This window comes from Salmo salar, chromosome 16 (assembly GCF_965601325.2).
Source record: "Salmo salar chromosome 16, fSalSal1, whole genome shotgun sequence".
In the NCBI taxonomy this organism is placed as follows: Eukaryota; Metazoa; Chordata; class Actinopteri; order Salmoniformes; family Salmonidae; genus Salmo; species Salmo salar.
Window position 1 is genome coordinate 46,687,493 of NC_138306.1, and position 19,663 is coordinate 46,707,155.

Consider the following 19,663-nt stretch of genomic DNA (forward strand, 5'->3'; position numbering starts at 1 on the left):
CTCAATCAAAGATGATTTCAACCCATATTTGCAAACATTTTTGCAATTTACAACATTGTAGATATGAGTCAGGTTGTGGTTGCAAACAATATGAAATGGCTATGACGCTACGCTAGTATGTTACGTATTGCAAAGGGAAACTGCGTTTTGATACTGATAACCATTTGAATTAAATCACAAATTGCACAAGGGGGCGCTATTTTACCAGATATACAGTAATAAATACTCGCATTTTCCATAATTACGTAGTTTATAATCTGTATTGACAGAAGCAAGCACATCAAGCAAACATAAGTACGCCACAAGTCTACATCAATAAAAATGTCAAACCTAATCTTTCACAGGTTACTTTTAATTTGTAGATATTACAAGTCATAGAAGGGCTTTTCCAACATGATGATATGCCATTTCAGAAAAGAGCAACATAATATTTAGCCTACCACTGTATTGATAGTAAGTAATCCGCTCCCCTGTGCACCCAAACATCAACTGGGATCAGCAATGGGCTGTGATGTGACATCACCACACATTTGACTGAGTATACCTCGATCAGGGGTGAAATGTGCTTATTTCCTGTATACCCAGGTCTTATTCACTCATGTTTGCTGAGGGTACTGTGTCCCAGACTGCAATGATTACAACAGCCTATAGCTCACCATCATGGATTTATTTTTCCCAAATCCATTTAATATCAGAGGACATTACCAAACCAGTTGTTCATATGCAGAGAGAGACTGTGTGACAGAGAGAGTGGGTCAGGAAGGAGTTTGTGAGAAATGCTACATATTTTTTATAATCTTTATTTAACTAGGCAAGTCAGTTAAGAACAAATTCTTATTTACATTGACAGCCTAGGAATAGAGGGTTAACTGCCTTGTTCAGAACAATAGATTTTTACCTTGTCAGCTCAGGGATTCAATCTAGCAACCTTTTGGTTACTGGCCCAACACTCTAACCACTAGGCTACCTGCCGCCACAAGATGATTGACGTGCCCTATTCTGTTTGGTGGGACCCGATTCATTTAGACAGTTATGGACCCTGCAGATTTGAACCTGGATCTTATCTGGGAAATCAGTCCACTGAAGAAATGCATAGAGGTGACTGTGTTCACTTTCTCACATGATTAACTGGTTTACTGTACATTGACACATACTTTTTTTTTATAACATTCATTTGATGTTGCACTTCAATATGCATTTGATAACTACACTACATGACCAAAAGTATGTAGACACCTGCTCGTCAAACATCTCATGAAAAAATCATGGGCATTAATATGAAGTTGGCCCCCCCTTTGCCGCTATAACAGCCTCCAATCTTTTGGGAAGGCTTCCACTAGATATTGGAACATTGCTGCGGGGACTTGCTTCCATTCAGCCACGAGAGCATTAATGAGGTTGCGCACTGATGTTGGGTGATTAGGCCTGGCTAGCAGTCCGCGTTTGAATTCATCCCAAAGGTGTTCAATGGGGTTGAGGTCAGGGCTTTGTGCAGGCCAGTCAAATTCTTCCACACCGATCTCGACAAACCAATCAATCAAATTTATTTATAAAGACCTTTTTACATCAGCCGATGTCACAAGGTGATATAGAGAAACCTAGCCTAAAACCTTGCTTTGTGCACAGGGACATTGTCATGCTGAAACAGGAAAGGGACATTCCCCAAACTGTTGCAACAAAGTTGGAAGCATAGAATCGTCTAGAATGCCATTGTATGCTGTAGCGTTAAGATTTCCCTTCACTGGAACTAAGGGGCCTAGCCCGAACCATGAAATACCGCCCCAGACCATTATTCCTCCTCCACCAAACTTTACAGTTGGCACAATGCATTTGGACAGGCAGTGTTTTCCTGGCATCTGCCAAACCCAGATACGTCTGTCGGACTGACAGATGGTGAAGCGTGATTCATCAATCCAGAAAACGCGTTTCCACACTCCAGAGTCCAATGGCGGCAAGCTTTACACCGCTCCAGCCAACACTTGGCATTACGCTAGGTGATCTTAGGCTTGTGTGCGTGCGGCTGCTCGGCCATGGAAACCCATTTCATGAAGTTCCCAACGAACAGCTGACGTTGCTTCCAGAGGCAGTTTGGAACTTGGTAGTGAGTGTTGCAACCAAGGACAGAGGGAGGACAGACACACTCTGCCGACCCGTTCTGTGAGATTGTGTGGCCTACCACTTCACAGCTGAGCCTTCGTTACTCCTAGACTTTCAATTTCACAATAACAGCACTTACAATGAGAGGAGCAGCTCTAGCAGGGCAGACACTTGACAAACTGACTTGTTGGAAAGGTGGCATCCTATGATGGTACCACGTTGAAAGTCACTGAGCTCTTCAGTGAGGCCATTCTACTGCCAATGTCTGTTTGTGGGGATTGCATGGCTGTGTGCTCGATTTTATACACCTGTCAGCAACGAGTGTGGCTGAAATAGCCGAATCCGCTAATTTGAAGGGGTGTCCACATACACTATCAACACAAAAGTATATGATGGTATGTACAGTGTTTCCCCTATATTAATTTAGCAGAGGTGTCTCACCGCTGCTAAATTATTGCCACCGCAGCAAGAAATATGATGTAATTTCTGCCAAAACTTTATTTTCAATTGGCTCAATGACTGAAAGTCTATTGGAATAGATAGCATGTCATTACACTAACGCTAGTAGCAATGTACCCCACCAAGCTACCTTTGCCACCTCTACTGCAAAAAATCCCAGGGGAAACACTGGATGTATATGCCCAGCGTTTGGTCTAGGTTGCTCAATGAGTCTTGTATATGATGATTGGGATCCAGAACATCAGACTGTATGATGGAAGAGTCACTGACTTGAGGTCAGATTTGCATTTATCCCTCAATAGCAGTGGTTAGGATTGCGACAATGTAAACTGTTCCTAAATCTGTGTTCAAGGGAAAGCACAACTTCAAGCTTGGTGAACAGTGGAGATTTCACCGCATTCTCAACTGTCTTCTCCCATAGTCCTTCTAAGGCTGTCAGATACATACAGCAAGGCTTTTTAATCTTCTCATGAAGGCACTGGAATTCAGATTTTTTTGAAAACCCCACAATCTGAAAAGTACTGTTTCAACGTTAAAGCTTAATATGCTGTCGACTACTTTCTCTCCTGCTACACATACTATTGGACTATTGCTTCAGCAGCCCACTGGCAGAAATTAGGTCATAGTCCTGCGTTACTCAGAGAACCCTGTCTACTGAGGAAACACTGGCATAAACTGTTGCTTTTCAAAAATAATTAGAGTCACCATTACACTACCAGTCTGGTACTCAGACTGACAGAATGTGAACAAACACCAGACACAGATGTTGGCTTTATCCCAAGGTGGAGATGGGCATTGATCTGATGCTAATGTGACATAGTCCTGGTCTAGAATCCTGGTGGCCATATGTTACAAATAGGAGTTAGAGTACAATAGAGGTCTTGTTCGAAGGAGGAAAGGATGAATTGAGCAACTCACATTTCAGCTCGGAAAATAGGGGCAGAATTGATTTGGGGTAAGGAGAGAAATGTTTTCATAAGGCTGTGAGTTTGTGATAGATTCCTCAGTTTCCCAAGCTTGACTTTTAACTCAGGTCTGTGTACTTGGGTCTGGCAGTGCATAAAGTTCAATATTTTACCCAATATTCCCTATTACTTTGACCCTGTCTCAAAACAGGCCTTGGAGACTTTGGGGATCCAAAATTTCTCCCTGAAAAAAGAAATAAACACGAGAACGCAGTTTGTAACTAGTGCAACTTTTTGCACATTTAAAGATTAATTCAAATGTAAAGGGTTATTATTGTTATCTGACAATCATTAATATATGAAGTGATAAATGAGCCAAGTCTAAATTGAGAATCAACAAAGGAAATTCGGAGGCAGCAGGAACCGGAATATGAGCCTGGAGACTTGTGCACTTCCTCTGCTCTCTGCATTTAAGATTCCTTTGCTACTTTTTTTTCTCCACCTCTCTCTCTCTCAAATTCAATGGTGAAGTTACGAGACTCCACCCACAGTGGGCAGTGTTTCAGCCCCTTCACCAATAGAGCTGTCCTTGGCGTTCCAGTAAGAACTTCTGTGGCCAATCCTCTACCAGCTGCTCAAGACTGTCTTCCCAAGCAACCCTGAGGTTTCCACACATGTTGATCACCTTTAACAGTTTGTTGCTGCCCACTGCCTGCTGTAGATGGTTTCACAGAGGAAGGAGGGGAGAGGAGCTAGATAGTTGGCAGCGGGGGCTGTTGAGGGGAGGAGAAGGTTGGTGAAAATTCCAGAGTGCTCAGTGGAGGTGAGCACCACACTTGAACTGCCCCAACACAGCTGGAGGGAGAGAGAGCGAGGGAGGGAAAGGGGAAGGTTGTTTCAAAATAGAAGGCGCCGCTTAAATAACAGTGAAAATGCATTGGCTGAGATTTCACAGAATTTACGATGGGATTTGAGAGAGGAGACCAGAGGAAGAGCTACCTCAGTCTCCAAACCCCAATGGAAGTGGGAGAGGTAAGACCTCATAACTTTTCCCTCTTTATTCTGTCACTGAGACTATAAGCTCAAACTATTACTTAAATAAGGCAGACATCAACTATATGTCATTATTTGTAATACAATTGGAACTAGCATTCAATGTAGCTGTGATCACAGCATCTGTGGTGTCATTTCTGGTCTGAGTTCAAATACAGACAGGAGAGGCCAAAATATCTCACAGCCTTTGTGGACACCGTATTTGCATGTGTACTAGAAACCTGGCAATTCAGTAGAGATGGGACCATGAGAGGAAAATATGATAAATGATGGTAAAATAAGACAGTTTCCTATAGTAGAAACCCAGTCTTGCAGAAGCAATTGTTTTCCTTCTCTCGCTTGGTCTCATAAGTAGACCTTGACGTCCCGTGTGGCTCAGCTGGTAGTGCATGGCACTTGCAACGCCAGGGTTGTGGGTTTGATTCCCATGGAGCAGGGGACTAGTATGAGAAAATCTACTGTAAATTGTTCTGGATAAGAGTGTCTGCTAAATGACAAGTGCAGTGGAAGTGTAGCCTATAACCTCTAACATGCTCTCTGTGTCACATAGTTGCTCCCTGGAATTTGGAGATAGCATCTGCATTCCTGACTAAATCTATGATGATTAAAAAACCCTATGGTGCCACTACATAAAGTGTCTCTGAGTAGGAATGCTGATCTAGCAGTAGGTTCCACCCTGTAATATTATGATCTAAAGGGGAAAACTGATCCTAGAACAGCACTCTGAGACACTTTATGAATATGGGCCCTGGTCTGACTTGAGGCAGACATATTAACACATTCCCATCAAAGCTGTGTCTGTGACTTTTGATGGTAGGTAATGTTCAAGTGACACAGCTAATACAATGTTTCATCTTTGCCTGGTGGCATTGTACTGTACGCTACAGTATAGCTTTGTGTGGTGAAGTAGAGGGTACGAGTGTACTTGACAGCTCACAGTTGAGGCCTGTGGGTTGTGTTAACTTGTCAGGGAGCCCCTCATATTAAGCACACACAGTAATTACATCAAATTAGAACCCAGGTGAAAGCAATGATCCCTTATTGATGCCACTTGTTAAATGCATAGGGTGAATGGGCCTTTGAATGGGGTATGGAAGTGCCTTTGAACAGTGGTGTAAAGTACTTAAGCAAAAATACTACTTTATTTTTTTTTTATATCTGTACTTTATATTTTGGACTACTGTTACTTTACTACATTCTGAAAGAAAATGTACTTTTTACTCTTTACATTTTCCCTGACACCCAAAAGTACTCATTACATTTTCAATGCTTATCAGGACAGGAAAACGGTCCAATTCACTCACTTATCAAGAGAACATCCCTGGTCATACTGCCTCTGATCTGGAGGACTCACTAAACACAAATGCTTCGTTTGTAAATGATGGCTGCGTGTTGTAGTGTGCCCCTGGCTATCCGAAAAAAAATTGTGCTGTCCGATTTGCTTATTATAAGCAATATAAAATTATTTATACTTTTACATTTGATACGCAAGTATATTTTTGCAATTACATTTACTTTGATACTTACAGTTGAAGTCGGAAGTTGACATAAACCTTAGCCAAATACATTTAAACTCAGTTTTTCAAAACTTCTGACATTTAATCCCAATTCCATTTAAATTCCCTGTCTTAGGTCAGTTAGGATCACCACTTTATTTTAAGAATGTGAAATGTCAGAATAATAGTAGAGAGAATTATTTATTTCAGCTTTTATTTCATTACATTCCCAGTGGGTCAGAAGTTAACATACACTTCATTCGTATTTGGTAGCATTGCCTTTAAATTGTTTAACTTGGGTCAAACGTTTGGGTAGCCTTCCACAAGCTTCCCAAAATAAGTTGGATGAATTTTGGGCCATTCCTCCTGACAGAGCTGGTGTAACTGAGTCAGGTTTGTAGGCCTCCTTGCTCGCACACTCTTTTTCAGTTCTGCCCACAAATGTTCTATGGGATTGAGGTCAGGGCTTTGTGATGGTCACTCCAATACCTTGACTTTGTTGTCCTTAAGCCATTTTTCCACAACTTTGGAAGTATGCTTGGGGTCATTGTTCATTTGGAAAACCCATTTGCGACCAAGCTTTAACTTCCTGACTGATGTCTTGAGATGTTGCTTCACTATATCCACATCAATTTTCTCCCTCATGATGCCATCTATTTTGTGAAGTGCACCAGTCCCTCCTGCAGCAAAGCATGCCGACAACATGATGCTGACGCCCCCGTGCTTCACGGTTGGGATTGTGTTCTTCGGCTTGCAAGCCTCCCCCTTTTCCTCCAAACATAATGATGGTCATTATAGCCAAACAGTTCTATTTTTGTTTCATCAGACCGAAGGACATTTCTCCATGTGCAGTTTCAAACTGTAGTCTGGCTTTTTTATGGTGGTTTTGGAGCAGTAGCTTCTTCCTTGCTGAGCGGCCTTTCAGGTTATGTCGATATAGGACTCGTTTTACTGTGGATATAGATACTTTTGTACCTGTTTCGTCCAGCATCTTCACAAGGTCCTTTGCTGTTGTTCTGGGATGATTTGCACTTTTTGCACCAAAGTACATTCATCTCTAGGAGACAGAACGTGTCTCCTTCCTGAGCGGTATGACGGCTGCGTGGTCCCATGGTGTTTATACTTGCGTACTATTGTTTGTACAGATGAACGTGGTACCTTCAGGCATTTGGAAATTGCTCCCAAGGATGAACCAGACTTGTGGAGGTCTACAATGTTTTTCTGAGGTCTTGGCTGATTTCTTTTGATTTTCTCATGATGTCAAGCAGTTTGAAGGTAGGCCTTGAAATACATCCACAGGTACACATCCAATTGACTCAAATTATGTCAATTAGCCTATCAGAAGCTTCTAAAGCCATGACATAATTTTCTGGAATTTTCAAAGCTGTTTAAAGGCCCAGTCAACTTAGTGTATGTAAACTTCTGACCTACTGGAATTGTGATACAGTGAATTATAAGTGAAATAGTCTGCCTGTAAACAATTGTTGGAAAAATTATTTGTGTCATGCACAAAGTAGATGTCTTAACTGACTTGCCAAAACTATAGTTTGTTAACAAGAAATTTGTGGAGTGGTTGAAAAATGAGTTTTAATGACTTCAACGTAAGTGTTCACTTGAGTCATTTTCTGTAAAGGTATCTTTACTTTTACTCAAGTATGACAATTGGGTACTTTTTCCACCACTGCCTTTGAATGGGGTATAGCAGTAGGTGCCAGGCACACCGGTTTGACTGTGTCAAGAATTGCAACACTGAAGGGTTTTTCATGCTCAACAGTTTCCTGTGTGTGGTCCAGAACTCAATGGACACCCAGCCAATTTAACACATCTGTGGTAAGCATTGGAGTTAACATGGGCCAGCATCCCTGTGGAACGCTTTCAACACCTTGTAGAGTCCATACCCTGACGAATTTAGGCTTTTTCTGAGGTGCAACTCAATATTAGGAAGGTGTTCCTTATGTTTTGTACACTCGTTTATCTTGTCAGGGAACAAGACTGTGTTTTTCTCTCATGTGAACATGCACTCTACTGAGCTGTAAATGTTTGCAGGGTATGTGTCTTCAGAAGTATAGAACTGTGTTGGGGTTTGTTTGGTGACGATGGAATGTATTTCACACAGGCGGCTGGTGGCACCTTAATTTGGGAGGACAGGCTCCTAGTAATGGCAGGAATGGAATCAATGGAATGGTATCAAGCACATTAAACACATGGTTCCATGTATTTGATACCATTCCATTCACTCCATTCCAGACATTATTATCAGCCGTCCTCCCCTCACCAGCCCCCTGTGGTATTTCATGAATTCCGCTCGCTAACATTAAGAAACAGTCATGTGCACAGTAGGCCTATGTTCATAGAGATGGGTAGTTGAATATGGGTGTGATGAGTAGCAAGTCAATTACGGTCAGAGTAAAAATCTGAGTTGTTATTGAAAGGTAACATAGCAACAAACACTATATTAATCAGAACACATGAGGATGACTCTGGCAACCATTCTGCTCTTTTCTTCATACTGTTTGCGAAAGCCTGCCTAGTGTTTAATAAAATATTCTCAAAATTTACTGCAGAAAATTATTCAAATGTAGTGGTTGCAACCCTGTTAACCTCTAACCAGTGATAATAGGATTTATATTTTAGGTTTGTTGATGTATATCTAATGCCATTTGGACTATTTAGCCAGCAGAGTTAGAGGTCTCCTGTGGATTTGTGGCTGCATAGTGATTGAGAAAAGCAAGCTGCGAATGCCAATAGATCTGAATACTCCTCGAGATAAGAGGAATATGTAGAAATATGTTTTGGAAAGGGGTGACGTACAAATGTTTTTCCATAGTTTTCTATAGCTTTGAGTGCTACACAATTAATTTCAATGCGATATAATAGGATACAGTGGTCTATTAGATTCCTCTTAACCTTAAACCTGTTTCCACAGTATCTGGAATGGTCACAATTCATACTGTTAATGTATCAAATCAAATCAAATCTAATTTATTTATATAGCCCTTTGTACATCAGCTGATATCTCAAAGTGCTGTACAGAAACCCAGCCTAAAACCCCAAACAGCAAGCAATGCATGTGAAAGAAGCACGGTGGCTAGGAAAAACTCCCTAGGAAAAACTCACTAGAAAGGCCAAAAACCTAGGAAGAAACCTAGAGAGGAACCAGGCTATGACGGGTGGCCAGTCCTCTTCTGGGTGTGCAGGGTGGATATTATAACAGAACATGGTCAAGATGTTAAAATGTTCATAAATGACCAGCATGGTCAAATAATAATAATCATAGTAGTTGTCGAGGGTGCAACAAGCACATCCGGTGAACAGGTCAGGGTTCCATAGCCGCAGGCAGAACAGTTGAAACTGGAGCAGCAGCACGGCCAGGTGGACTGGGGACAGCAAGGAGTCATCATGCCAGGTAGTCCTGAGGCATGGTCCTAGGGCTCAGGTCCCCCGAGAGAAAGACAGAAAGAGAGAAAGAGAGAATTAGAGAGAGCATATTTAAATTCACACAGGACACCGGATAAGACAAGAGAAATACTCCAGATGTAACAGACTGACCCTAGCCCCCCGACACATAAACTACTGCAGCATAAATACTGGAGGCTGAGACAGGAGGGATCAGAAGACACTGTGGCCCCATCCGATGATACCCCCGGACAGGGCCAAACAGGCAGGATATAACCCCACCCACTTTGCCAAAGCACAGCCCCCACACCACTAGAGGGATGTCTCCAACCACCAACTTACCGTCCTAAGACAAGGCCGAGTATAGCCCACAACGATCTCCGCCATGGCACAACCCAAGGGGGGGCGCCAACCCAGACAGGAAGACCACGTCAGTGACTCAACCCACTCAAGTGACGCACCCCTCCCATGGACGGCATGGAAGAACACCAGTAAGCCAGTGACTCAGCCCCTGTAATGGGGTTAGAGGCAGAGAATCCCAGTGGAAAGAGGGGAACCGGCAAGGCAGAGACAGCAAGGGCGGTTCGTTGCTCCAGCCTTTCCGTTCACCTTCACACTCCTGGGCCAGACTATACTTAATCATAGGACCTACTGAAGAGATAAGTCTTCAGTAAAGACTTAAAGGTTGAGACTGAGTCTGCATCTCTCACATTGGTAGGCAGACCATTCCATAAAAATGGAGCTCTATAGGAGAAAGCCCTACCTCCAGCCGTTTGCTTAGAAATTCTAGGGACAATTAGGAGGCCTGCGTCTTGTGACCGTAGCGTACGTGTAGGTATGTACGGCAGGACCAAATCGGAAAGATAGGTAGGAGCAAGCCCATGTAATGCTTTGTAGGTTAGCAGTAAAACCTTGAAATCAGCCCTTGCCTTAACAGGAAGCCAGTGTAGGGAGGCTAGCACTGGAGTAATATGATCAAATTTTAGTAGTGTTCTTAAGACTGTTCTGCTAGTTATCTTTCGAGCTGGTCTGTTTGTGACATCATTTATCGCCACCGTCATGTTACCCTTGGCGACGAGTGGTGTCCTCAAAGTGGAGTGAATATCAGAGAGGGTTGCCATAGTAATTAGCTGCCAGGCAATGTTGTACTTCTGCCCACCATGTTCCTTAACAGAAAGGCTAGGTCTCTCTTAAAGGTCCAATGCAGCAGTTTTAATCTCAAGATAAAATCATTTCTAGTACCTTAATGAGATTACTTTCAATTAAAATGGTCAAAAGAAACCGAAATGGCTTCTTAGGGAAGAGTTATTTCTCAAGCAAGAATTTTGCTAGGACTGTCTGGGAGTGGTCTGAGTGGGGAGCAGAGAGCAGAAAACTGAAAACTATCTGGCAGAGAAGTTTGAAACTCTTTCTTATTGGTCTATTAACTAATTGACCACCTGGTGATGTTACTAGGCAGGCCAAAACCACTAAAACAGACTTTTCAAACAGCTCTTACATTAAAAAGGCATTATCAAAATTTGTCTGGAAATGTATATAAAACACAGCAAAATCACGTTTTTGACTGCACTTGGCCTTTTACAAACTTCATACAAAGACAGGGGAAAGAGACTTCCTTTGTGTTTATCTCTCTTCTATTGAAGGACAAATAGGTTTCTCAGGTTGAAGCCCTTTGTGGATTGTAGTTTGATTTAACAGTTATTTGTCATATCAAAGTACAGATTTGAAAGGCTGTAGTTCCAAAAACGGTGACCTTAAAATTAAAAACATTGTTCCCTCTTTTGAATCAACCAACATCTCACATAAAAAAAGTTTAATTGTCACATACACCGGATAGGTAAAGTGAAATGTGTTGTTTTGCACGGTCAGGCATAGTACTATGGCACCCCTGGAGCTAATTAGGATTAAGTGCCTTGCTCAAGGGCACATCGACAGATTTTTCATCTTGTCGGCTCGGGTATTAGAACGTGCAATCTTTCGGTTACTGGCCCAACGCTCCAACCGCTAGGCTACCTGCCATCCCCCCCTAAAAAAATATTGTCTTTCTCTTCTCTTTCCTCCATAGCACTAATGCTCCCCTGACTGTGTGATGTGGACATGGAGAAAGTGGCCTCGGCAGACTCCTTTCTCCCCATGCCTCGTGTGCCACAGAGGGCCGAGCCCCAGACCCTCCACCCTGGTACAGAAGACGACCAACCCTCCTACAGCCCCAGACCCACCTCGTCCTCCCCATGCCCCCTCAGCCAGCTCCTGCTCCAGCAGCAACCCGGGCCCCCGGGATCAGCCGTGTCGCCTGTGAAATTCAAGGTCAAGGCCCTGTCTGAGCGCAACAAGACAGCCTTCAAAGCTGACATGGATAAGAAGGCCTCCCCTGTGCCCTCCTCCCTATTCAGTCCCTCGCTTGTGAGCTGGGGCTCCAGCAGTAGCGATGACGATGCAGAGTCCCAGGGTTACACGTTCTCGCCAGTTGTGCCTGACAGCCTGATAGAGGGGGCAGGGATGGCTGGGTTGGACTTCAGCCTGCTAGCACTCCCACGCGGCCTGGGCAAGGGCAGGGAGCTCAAGGGCTCCAGCCGAGAGAACCTCTCTGTCATTAGTGCCAACGCTAGTCCCCTGGAGGATAACGTTAGTGCCGCTAACGTGACTAAACCCTGGGGCCAGCTGAGGAAGGCCAAGGGGCACAGCAGGGTGGGCAGGGAGCTGCTACGCAGGGACAGCCTGGAGGGTCTGAGGCGGTGTATGGGCGAGCTGGGGTCCCAGGGGGAAACGTTTGGCCTGTGGAGGGCCAACAGCCTGGAGAGTGTGTGCAGCAACCGGAGCTTCACATCTCTGGCAGAGAGGGTGGAGATGAACCGGGGCCTCCTCAAGCAGATACTGAACAAGAGCCAGGGACCGGAGCCAGGGTCCACAAAAAACCTGGAGAGAGAGCAGAAGGCAGAGGTGACCCCATGCAACGGAAGAGGTACAGTAAAGAGCTAAAGATGCTGAGCCTGTATTCTCCACCATATTCCACCCACTAATAAACAAAAAAAGATATATATATTGTTGAATGAGTTTCTCCCCAAAAAAACAGTAGCACACTCTACTGCTATTTTCAAGTTCAGCACACTACCTTTTCAGACTAACATTATCTTAACCTTGGATTATATTATCGAATGATAGCAAATGTGTTGTGTCGTGTGGCTCAGTTGGCAGAGCATGGTGTTTGCAACACCAGGGTTGTGGGTTCGATTCCCACGGGGGACCAGTACGGAGAAAAAATGTATGAAATGTATGCATTCACTACTGTAAGTCGCTCTGGATAAGAGCGTCTGCTAAATGACAAAAAAAAATGTTTTACATTAAAATGTGTTAGCCTTGTTTAGCGTACCTTCAGATAACAGTAGTGAGATTACAGTGAGTAGAGACAGAGTCTAGACAATAAGGATTTTTTTTACCCACGTGCTGAGAGAGAGAGAGCATTGGGGGGAGCGAGAGAGGAAGGTTGTGGGGAGATATAGGAATCAGGGTAGATTCCTCTACTTCCAATATCAGGGTAGATTCCCCCCCAACAGTTAAGCACCTTTTAATTATTTAAGTGGATGTTTGGTCACCTGAGAGATGTGGTGATGTCATCATATTACAAGAGTTGATCTATTTGCAGTCAGGTGGAGTGTATATTTCCACCACGGTGATATTCTTGCAACAGACACCGCCATTTTGATGAGGCTGGAATAAAACATGATTTCCCACACTATGAGGTTGGAATAATACTGTGAAGTTGTGAAAATGATGATAATAGCCCTGTAATGTAAGAGCTGTTTGAAAAGACCGCCTGAAAATTCAGCCTTTTTGGTGGGATGGAGTTTTGGCCTGCCTAGTAACGTCACTAGGCAGTAAATTAATTAATAGACCAAATATCTCTGCTAATAACTGCTAGTTTTCAGTTTTCCCTCCCCACTCAGACCACTCCCAGACAGTCCAAGCTAAATTCTTGCTTGAGAAATTGCTCTTTGCTAAGAAGCTATTTTTGTTTATTTTTGACAATTTTAATAAAGAAGAATCACAGTAAGGTACTTAATTGTTAACCAGAAATGTTTTGATATTGAGATGAAATAGCTGCCTTGGACCTTTATAAACAATCAATGTAATGTGATAAAGGTAATAAATTACAACAGAATGTAGAGATTAAAAAAATAGCAAGGAGAAGGTGGGAGGGAGGCCGATAGTCTATTTCTGACTGTTGACCAGATGTTTAATGATCGTAATGCCCCTCTAATTGTGACCGTCTCACAAACAGAAGTTTTCTTCCGCCTGTGAGTTGCTCTTTTATGGCCTCAAATATTGTCATGCAAAATTAATCATGCTTTTTATAGACAAAGTGATAAGTAAACAAATGGGAAAAACTTAATACGTTTCTTCCATACAGTGCATTCGGAAAGTATTCATCCTGTTTCATTGATCATACTTGAGATGTTAGATGTTTCTACAACTTGACTTTACCTGTGGTAAATTCAATTGATTGGACATGATTTGGAAAGGCACACACCTGTCTATATAAGGTCCCACAGTTGACAGTGCATGTCAGAGCAGAAACCAAGCCATGAGTTGAAGGAATTGTCCGTAGAGCTCCGAGACAGGATTGTGTCGAGGCACAGATCTGGGGAAGGGTATCAAAACATTTCTGCCAAGACTGTGCAAAGCTGTCAAAGCAAAGGGTGGCTGCTTTGAATAATCTAAAATATATTTGGACTTCTTTAACATTATTTTGGTTACTACATGATTCCATATGTGTTATTTTATATTTTTGAAAATACTAAAAATGTAGAAAATAGTAAAAAATAAAGGAAAACCCTTGAATGAGTATGTGTCCAAACTTTCGACTGGTACTGTGTGTGTGTGTATGTGTGTATGTGTATATACATACATACATACATACATACATACATACATACATACATACATACATACATACATACATACATACATACATACATACATACATACATACATACATACAAGTTTGGGGTCACTTAGCAATGTCCTTGTTTTTGAAAGAAAAGCAAATTTTTGGTCCATTAAAATAACAAATTGATCAGAAATACAGTGTAGACATGGTTAATGTTGTAAATGACTATTGTAGCTGCTAACGACTCTTTTTCTAAAAATGGAATATCTACATAGGCGTAGAGGCCCATTATCAGCAACCATCACTCCTGTGTTCCAATGGCACGTTGTGTTAGCTAATTCAAGTTTATCATTTTAAAATGCTAATTGATCATTAGAAAACTCTTTTGCAATTATGTTAGCACAGCTGAAAATTGTTGTTCTGATTAAGGAAGAAATAAAACTGGCCTTCTTTAGACTAGTTGAGTATCTGGAGCATCAGCATTTGTGGGTTCGATTACAGGCTCAAAATGGCCAGAAACAAAGAACTTTCTTCTGAAACTCGTCAAATTCGTCTATTCTTGTTCTGAGAAATTAAGGCTATTCCATGAGAAAAACTGCCATGAAACTGAAGATCTCGTACAACACTGTGTACTACTCCCTTCACAGAACAGCACAAACTGGCTCTAACCAGAATAGAAAGAGGAGTGGGAGGTCCCGGTGCACAACTGAGCAAGAGGACAAGTACATTAGAGTGTCTTGTTTGAGAAACAGACGCCTCACAAGTCCTCAACTGGCAGCAAATAGTACCCGCAAAACACCAGTCTCAACGTCAACAGTGAAGAGGTGACTCCGGGATGCTGGGCTCCTAGGCGGAGTTCCTCTGTCCAGTGTCTGTTCTTTTGCCCATCTTAATCTTTTATTTTCATTGGCCAGTCTGAGATATGGCTTTTTCTTTGCAACTCTGCACAAGTATTTCGCTACACCCGTAATAACATCGGCTAAACATGTGTATGCGACCGAAAAAATCGGATTTGATTTGTGCTTTTTGTGTTGTAATTTCTAGAGAAACAGCGACAGACGCATTTCAATATTGGAGAAAAATTCTACTTCAACCTGCTTAGCTACAGTTTTCATCTCTCTCCACAGATTTCATTACCCTGCATGACAGTGACTGGGACTCAGGCATCTCCCTCCAAGACAGCGAGCACAGCCGAAGGTACAATAGAACCTCCTATATTGCTTCCAGGAATGCAGGCTTTTGCTCTAGCCCTGCTCTAAAACACATGATTTGTGTTCGAGTAGGACTGGAGCAAAACCTGAGCACCCAGGAGCTCTCCAGGGTCCAGGGCAGGGTTGACCACAGACGGATGTATCATAAATGTATTTCCAGTTTGAGTCAACTGGGTCTTCTGTTGCTCTAAGAGATGAACTGTCAGTACTGGCCATCAACACAGTCAGTGCTCCATCTTCCTCTTTCCCTACATTCTTTTATTCATGTTTAATGATGTAAAGTGTGTACTTGTGATCCATGTGAAATTACTTCACTTAAAATAGTATTAACATTTCCTGACTGTAAAACATACATAATCTGATCTTTACCAACTAAAGGATGTTTGTTGAGTCGTCTTTTTGCTTATTTTTTGGTTAAGATGTTACGCAAAATCCCAACCTAAGTATTTACCTCCTGATACATCTACATAGCTTTAATGACACTACCAACACCTATAAGTCTACTGCTTTGCTCTTGTACCTCTCCCTGTTAGAGCCCCAAGCTGCAAAGAGTGACAGGGACACAGTATTTACAACAGCTGTTACTAAAAGCCCCGCTGTCATCAACAGAGAGGATTACGGTTATATCGCTCACTTCTCTGTCTAGGTCATTCACTCGTCTGAGTCACAGTCTCAACATAAGAGGAGGGAATCTCAGTACAACAGCTTGTTGTAGAAAGTAGAAACACACTCATTGATTTGTTCCCCCATTGAGTGCCTGTTAAGCAGGTCTCATTGTGGAACTGAATGGGCAGCTATGTGTGGTTAGTCGTTAAAGCCCTGAGCACTGTGGGTAACTGTGTTTTTTGGTGTTTGTAAAATGTTCACGTCTGTAATGCCCATTCACAGAGACGTATACAAGCAAAGGGACTTCTACAGTCACATACTGTATACTCATTCACAAATACACACACACAAACACAAAGCACAGGCAAACAGGATAAAAGCTTATGAAAACACGCGCGCGCACACACACTCACACACACACAGTAAAAGCTAATTGAAACACACACACTCCAAATCTCATTCGCACACACAGACCTTGTCAGCCTAATTAGTAGTGGGCCTGCTCGGCCTAATCCCCTACTCTGAGTGCCTCTCCCGCACAGGCACTGACGTGTGCCTCTACCATCTCTCCCCCTCCCCCCTCCCGCCTGTGTGTGTGTGAGACGGTCTGTGCGGCAAACAGGGCCTTTGTGTCCAGCGAGGACCTGCCGCTGAGTCAGCGCCATGAGCAGGCCAAGCAGCTCCTGGAGAGAGCCCGCATGAAGGACCGGTCCTTCCCACTCAAGGCCGACCACACTATCCTACCCATACAGAGGGACAACCCGTAAGTACTGCTCCGCAACAGTGCATGTTTGTTTGTGTGTGTGTGTGGGGGGGGGGGGGGGGGTTGGAGAGTCGTCAGTGTGTGTGTGTTTACCTACCGACCTTAGCTGTAGCAGACACCTGTAGCACCATAACCAACCAAACAAGACCAAACAAGAAACTATTTTTCTCTCCTCTTATCTCTCCCTTTTCTGTCCTTTTTCCTGATTCTAGAGGCGTTTGTGCTAGACAGACCGGAAGGGCTGTATTGCGTTAGGCTGGTTAAAGTGTGCTGCAGCTCTCTCTTTTCTGTTTACTGACAGTGTCCAGCGTAGATAGCTGCAACAGGCAGTGCTCTCTTGTCGTGCTTGTTTCACTGTAATGCTAAGATATGTATGTATGTATGTATGTATGTATGTATGTATGTATGTATGTATGTATGTATGTATGTATGTGTATATATATATATATATATATATATATATATATATATATATATATATACACACATACATACATACACACACACACACACACACACACACACACAGTTGAAGTCGGAAGTTTACATACACCTTAGCCAAATACATTTAAACTCAGATTTTCACAATTCCTGACATTTAATCCTTGTAAAAATTCCCTGTCTTAGGTCAGTTAGGATCACCACTGTATTTTAATGTGAAATGTCAGAATAATAGTAGAGAGAATGTTTTCTTTCTTTCATCACATTCCCAGTGGGTCAGAAGTTTACATACACTCAATTATGATTTGGTAGCATTGCCTTTAAATTGTTTAACTTGGGTCAAACGTTTTGGGTAGACTTCCACAAGCTTCCCACAATAAGTTGGGTGAATTTTGGCCCATTCCTCCTGACAGAGCTGGTGTAACTGAGTCAGGTTTGTAGGCCTCCTTGCTCGCACACGCTTTTCAGTTCTGCCCACAAATGTTCTATAGGATTGAGGTCAGGGCTTTGTGATGGCCACTCCAATACCTTGACTTTGTTGTCCTTAAGCCATTTTGCCACAACTTTGGAAGTATGCTTGGAGTCATTGTCCATTTGGAAGACCCATTTGCAACCAAGCTTTAACTTCCTGACTGATGTCTTGAGATGTTGCTTCACTATATCCACATCATTTTCCTCCCTCATGAAGCCATCTATTTTGTGAAGTGCACCAGTCCCTCCTGCAGCAAAGCACCACCACAACATGATGCTGCCACCCCCGTGCTTCACGGTTGGGATGGTGTTCTTCGGCTTACAAGCCTCCCCCTTTTTCCTCCAAACATAATGATGGTCATTATGGCCAAACAGTTCTATTTTTGTTTCATCAGACCAGAGGACATTTCTCCAAAAAGTACAATCTTTGTCCCAATGTGCAGTTGCAAACCGTAGTCTGGCTTTTTTATGATGGTTTTGGAGCAGTGGTTTCTTCCTTGCTGAGCGGCCTTTCAGGTTATGTTGATATAGGACTCGTTTTACTGTGGATATAGATACTATTGTACCTGTTTCCTCCAGCATCTTCACAGGGTCCTTTGCTGTTGTTCTTGGATGATTTGATCTTTTCGCACCAAAGTACATTCATCTTTAGGAGACAGAACATGTCTCCTTCCTGAGCGGTATGACGGCTGCGTGGTCCCATGGTGTTTATACTTGCTTACTATTGTTTGTACAGATGAACGTGGTACCTTCAGGCGTTTGGAAATTGCTCCCAAGTATGAACCAGACTTGTGGAGGTCTACAATTATTTTTCTAAGGTCTTGGCTGATTTCTTTTGATTTTCCCATGATGTCAAGCAGTTTGAAGGTAGGCCTTGAAATACATCCACAGGTACACCTCCAATTGACTCAAATTATGTCAATTAGTCTACCAAAAGCTTCTAAAGCCATGACATCATTTTCTGGAATTTTCCAAGTTGTTTAAAGGCCCAGTCAACTTAGTGTATGTAAACTTCTGACCTACTGGAATTGTGATACAGTGAATTATAAGTGAAATAATCTGTCTGTAAACAATTGTTGAAAAAATTACGTGTCATTCAAAAAGTAGATGTCCTAACCGACTTGCCAAAACTATAGTTTGTTAACAAGAAATTTGTGGAGTTGTTGAAAAATGAGTTTTAATGACTCCAACCTAAGTGTATGTAAACTTCTGACTTCAACAGCGTTAGGAATTGACTCAGTGCAAAAAGACAACTAAAGCTTACTGCTAATTTTTTATTTTTTGTTACAAGCCGTGTTTCGTTAAAGCCTATTTATTTTTGTTACAAACCGTGTTTCGTTAAAGCCTGTGTAAAGTTAATTTGTTTCAATGTACTGGTAGGCACCTGTGGCTTATAGACATGTGCGGCTTTTTTATGTTCAAAATAAAAAAACAAAAGAAATTCTGTGGGTGCGGCTTATATTCAGGTGCGCTCAATAGTCCGGAAATTACGGTAATAATGTGACATGCTGATATTTACATTTAACTAACTAGTAACTACACTAACTAGACAATATGTCGCTAATGTATCTTATCTGCAGTGACCATGTACAGCTGAGTACATAGTTGTAAACTCAGCAACAACAAAAAAAACGTCCCTTTTTCAGGACCCTGTCTTTCAAAGATAATTAATAAAAATCAAAATAACTTCACAGATCTTCATTGTAAAGGGTTTAAACACTGTTTCCCATGCTTGTTAAATGAACCATAAACAATTAATGAACATGCACCTGTGGAACGTTCGTTAAGACATTAACAGCTTACAGACGGTAGGCAATAAAGGTCACAGTTATGAAAACTTAGGACACTAAAGAGGCCTTTCTACTGACTCTGAAAAA

At 42.3% G+C, this 19,663-nt stretch overlaps 1 protein-coding gene across 1 annotated transcript in view; it reads left to right on the forward strand.

Annotated features, from left to right (window-relative positions):
* Positions 1-4,084: 4,084 nt before the first annotated feature.
* Positions 4,085-19,663, forward strand: part of LOC106574073 (uncharacterized protein KIAA1614) — a 48,559-nt gene continuing 32,980 nt past the window's right edge. Inside the window, exons 1-4 of the mRNA XM_045697316.2 lie at positions 4,085-4,493; positions 11,472-12,368; positions 15,422-15,491; positions 16,734-16,874. Coding sequence (XP_045553272.2) covers positions 11,504-12,368; positions 15,422-15,491; positions 16,734-16,874 — 1,076 coding nt within the window. The 5' untranslated portion in view covers positions 4,085-4,493; positions 11,472-11,503. The remainder of the gene's footprint in view (positions 4,494-11,471; positions 12,369-15,421; positions 15,492-16,733; positions 16,875-19,663) is intronic.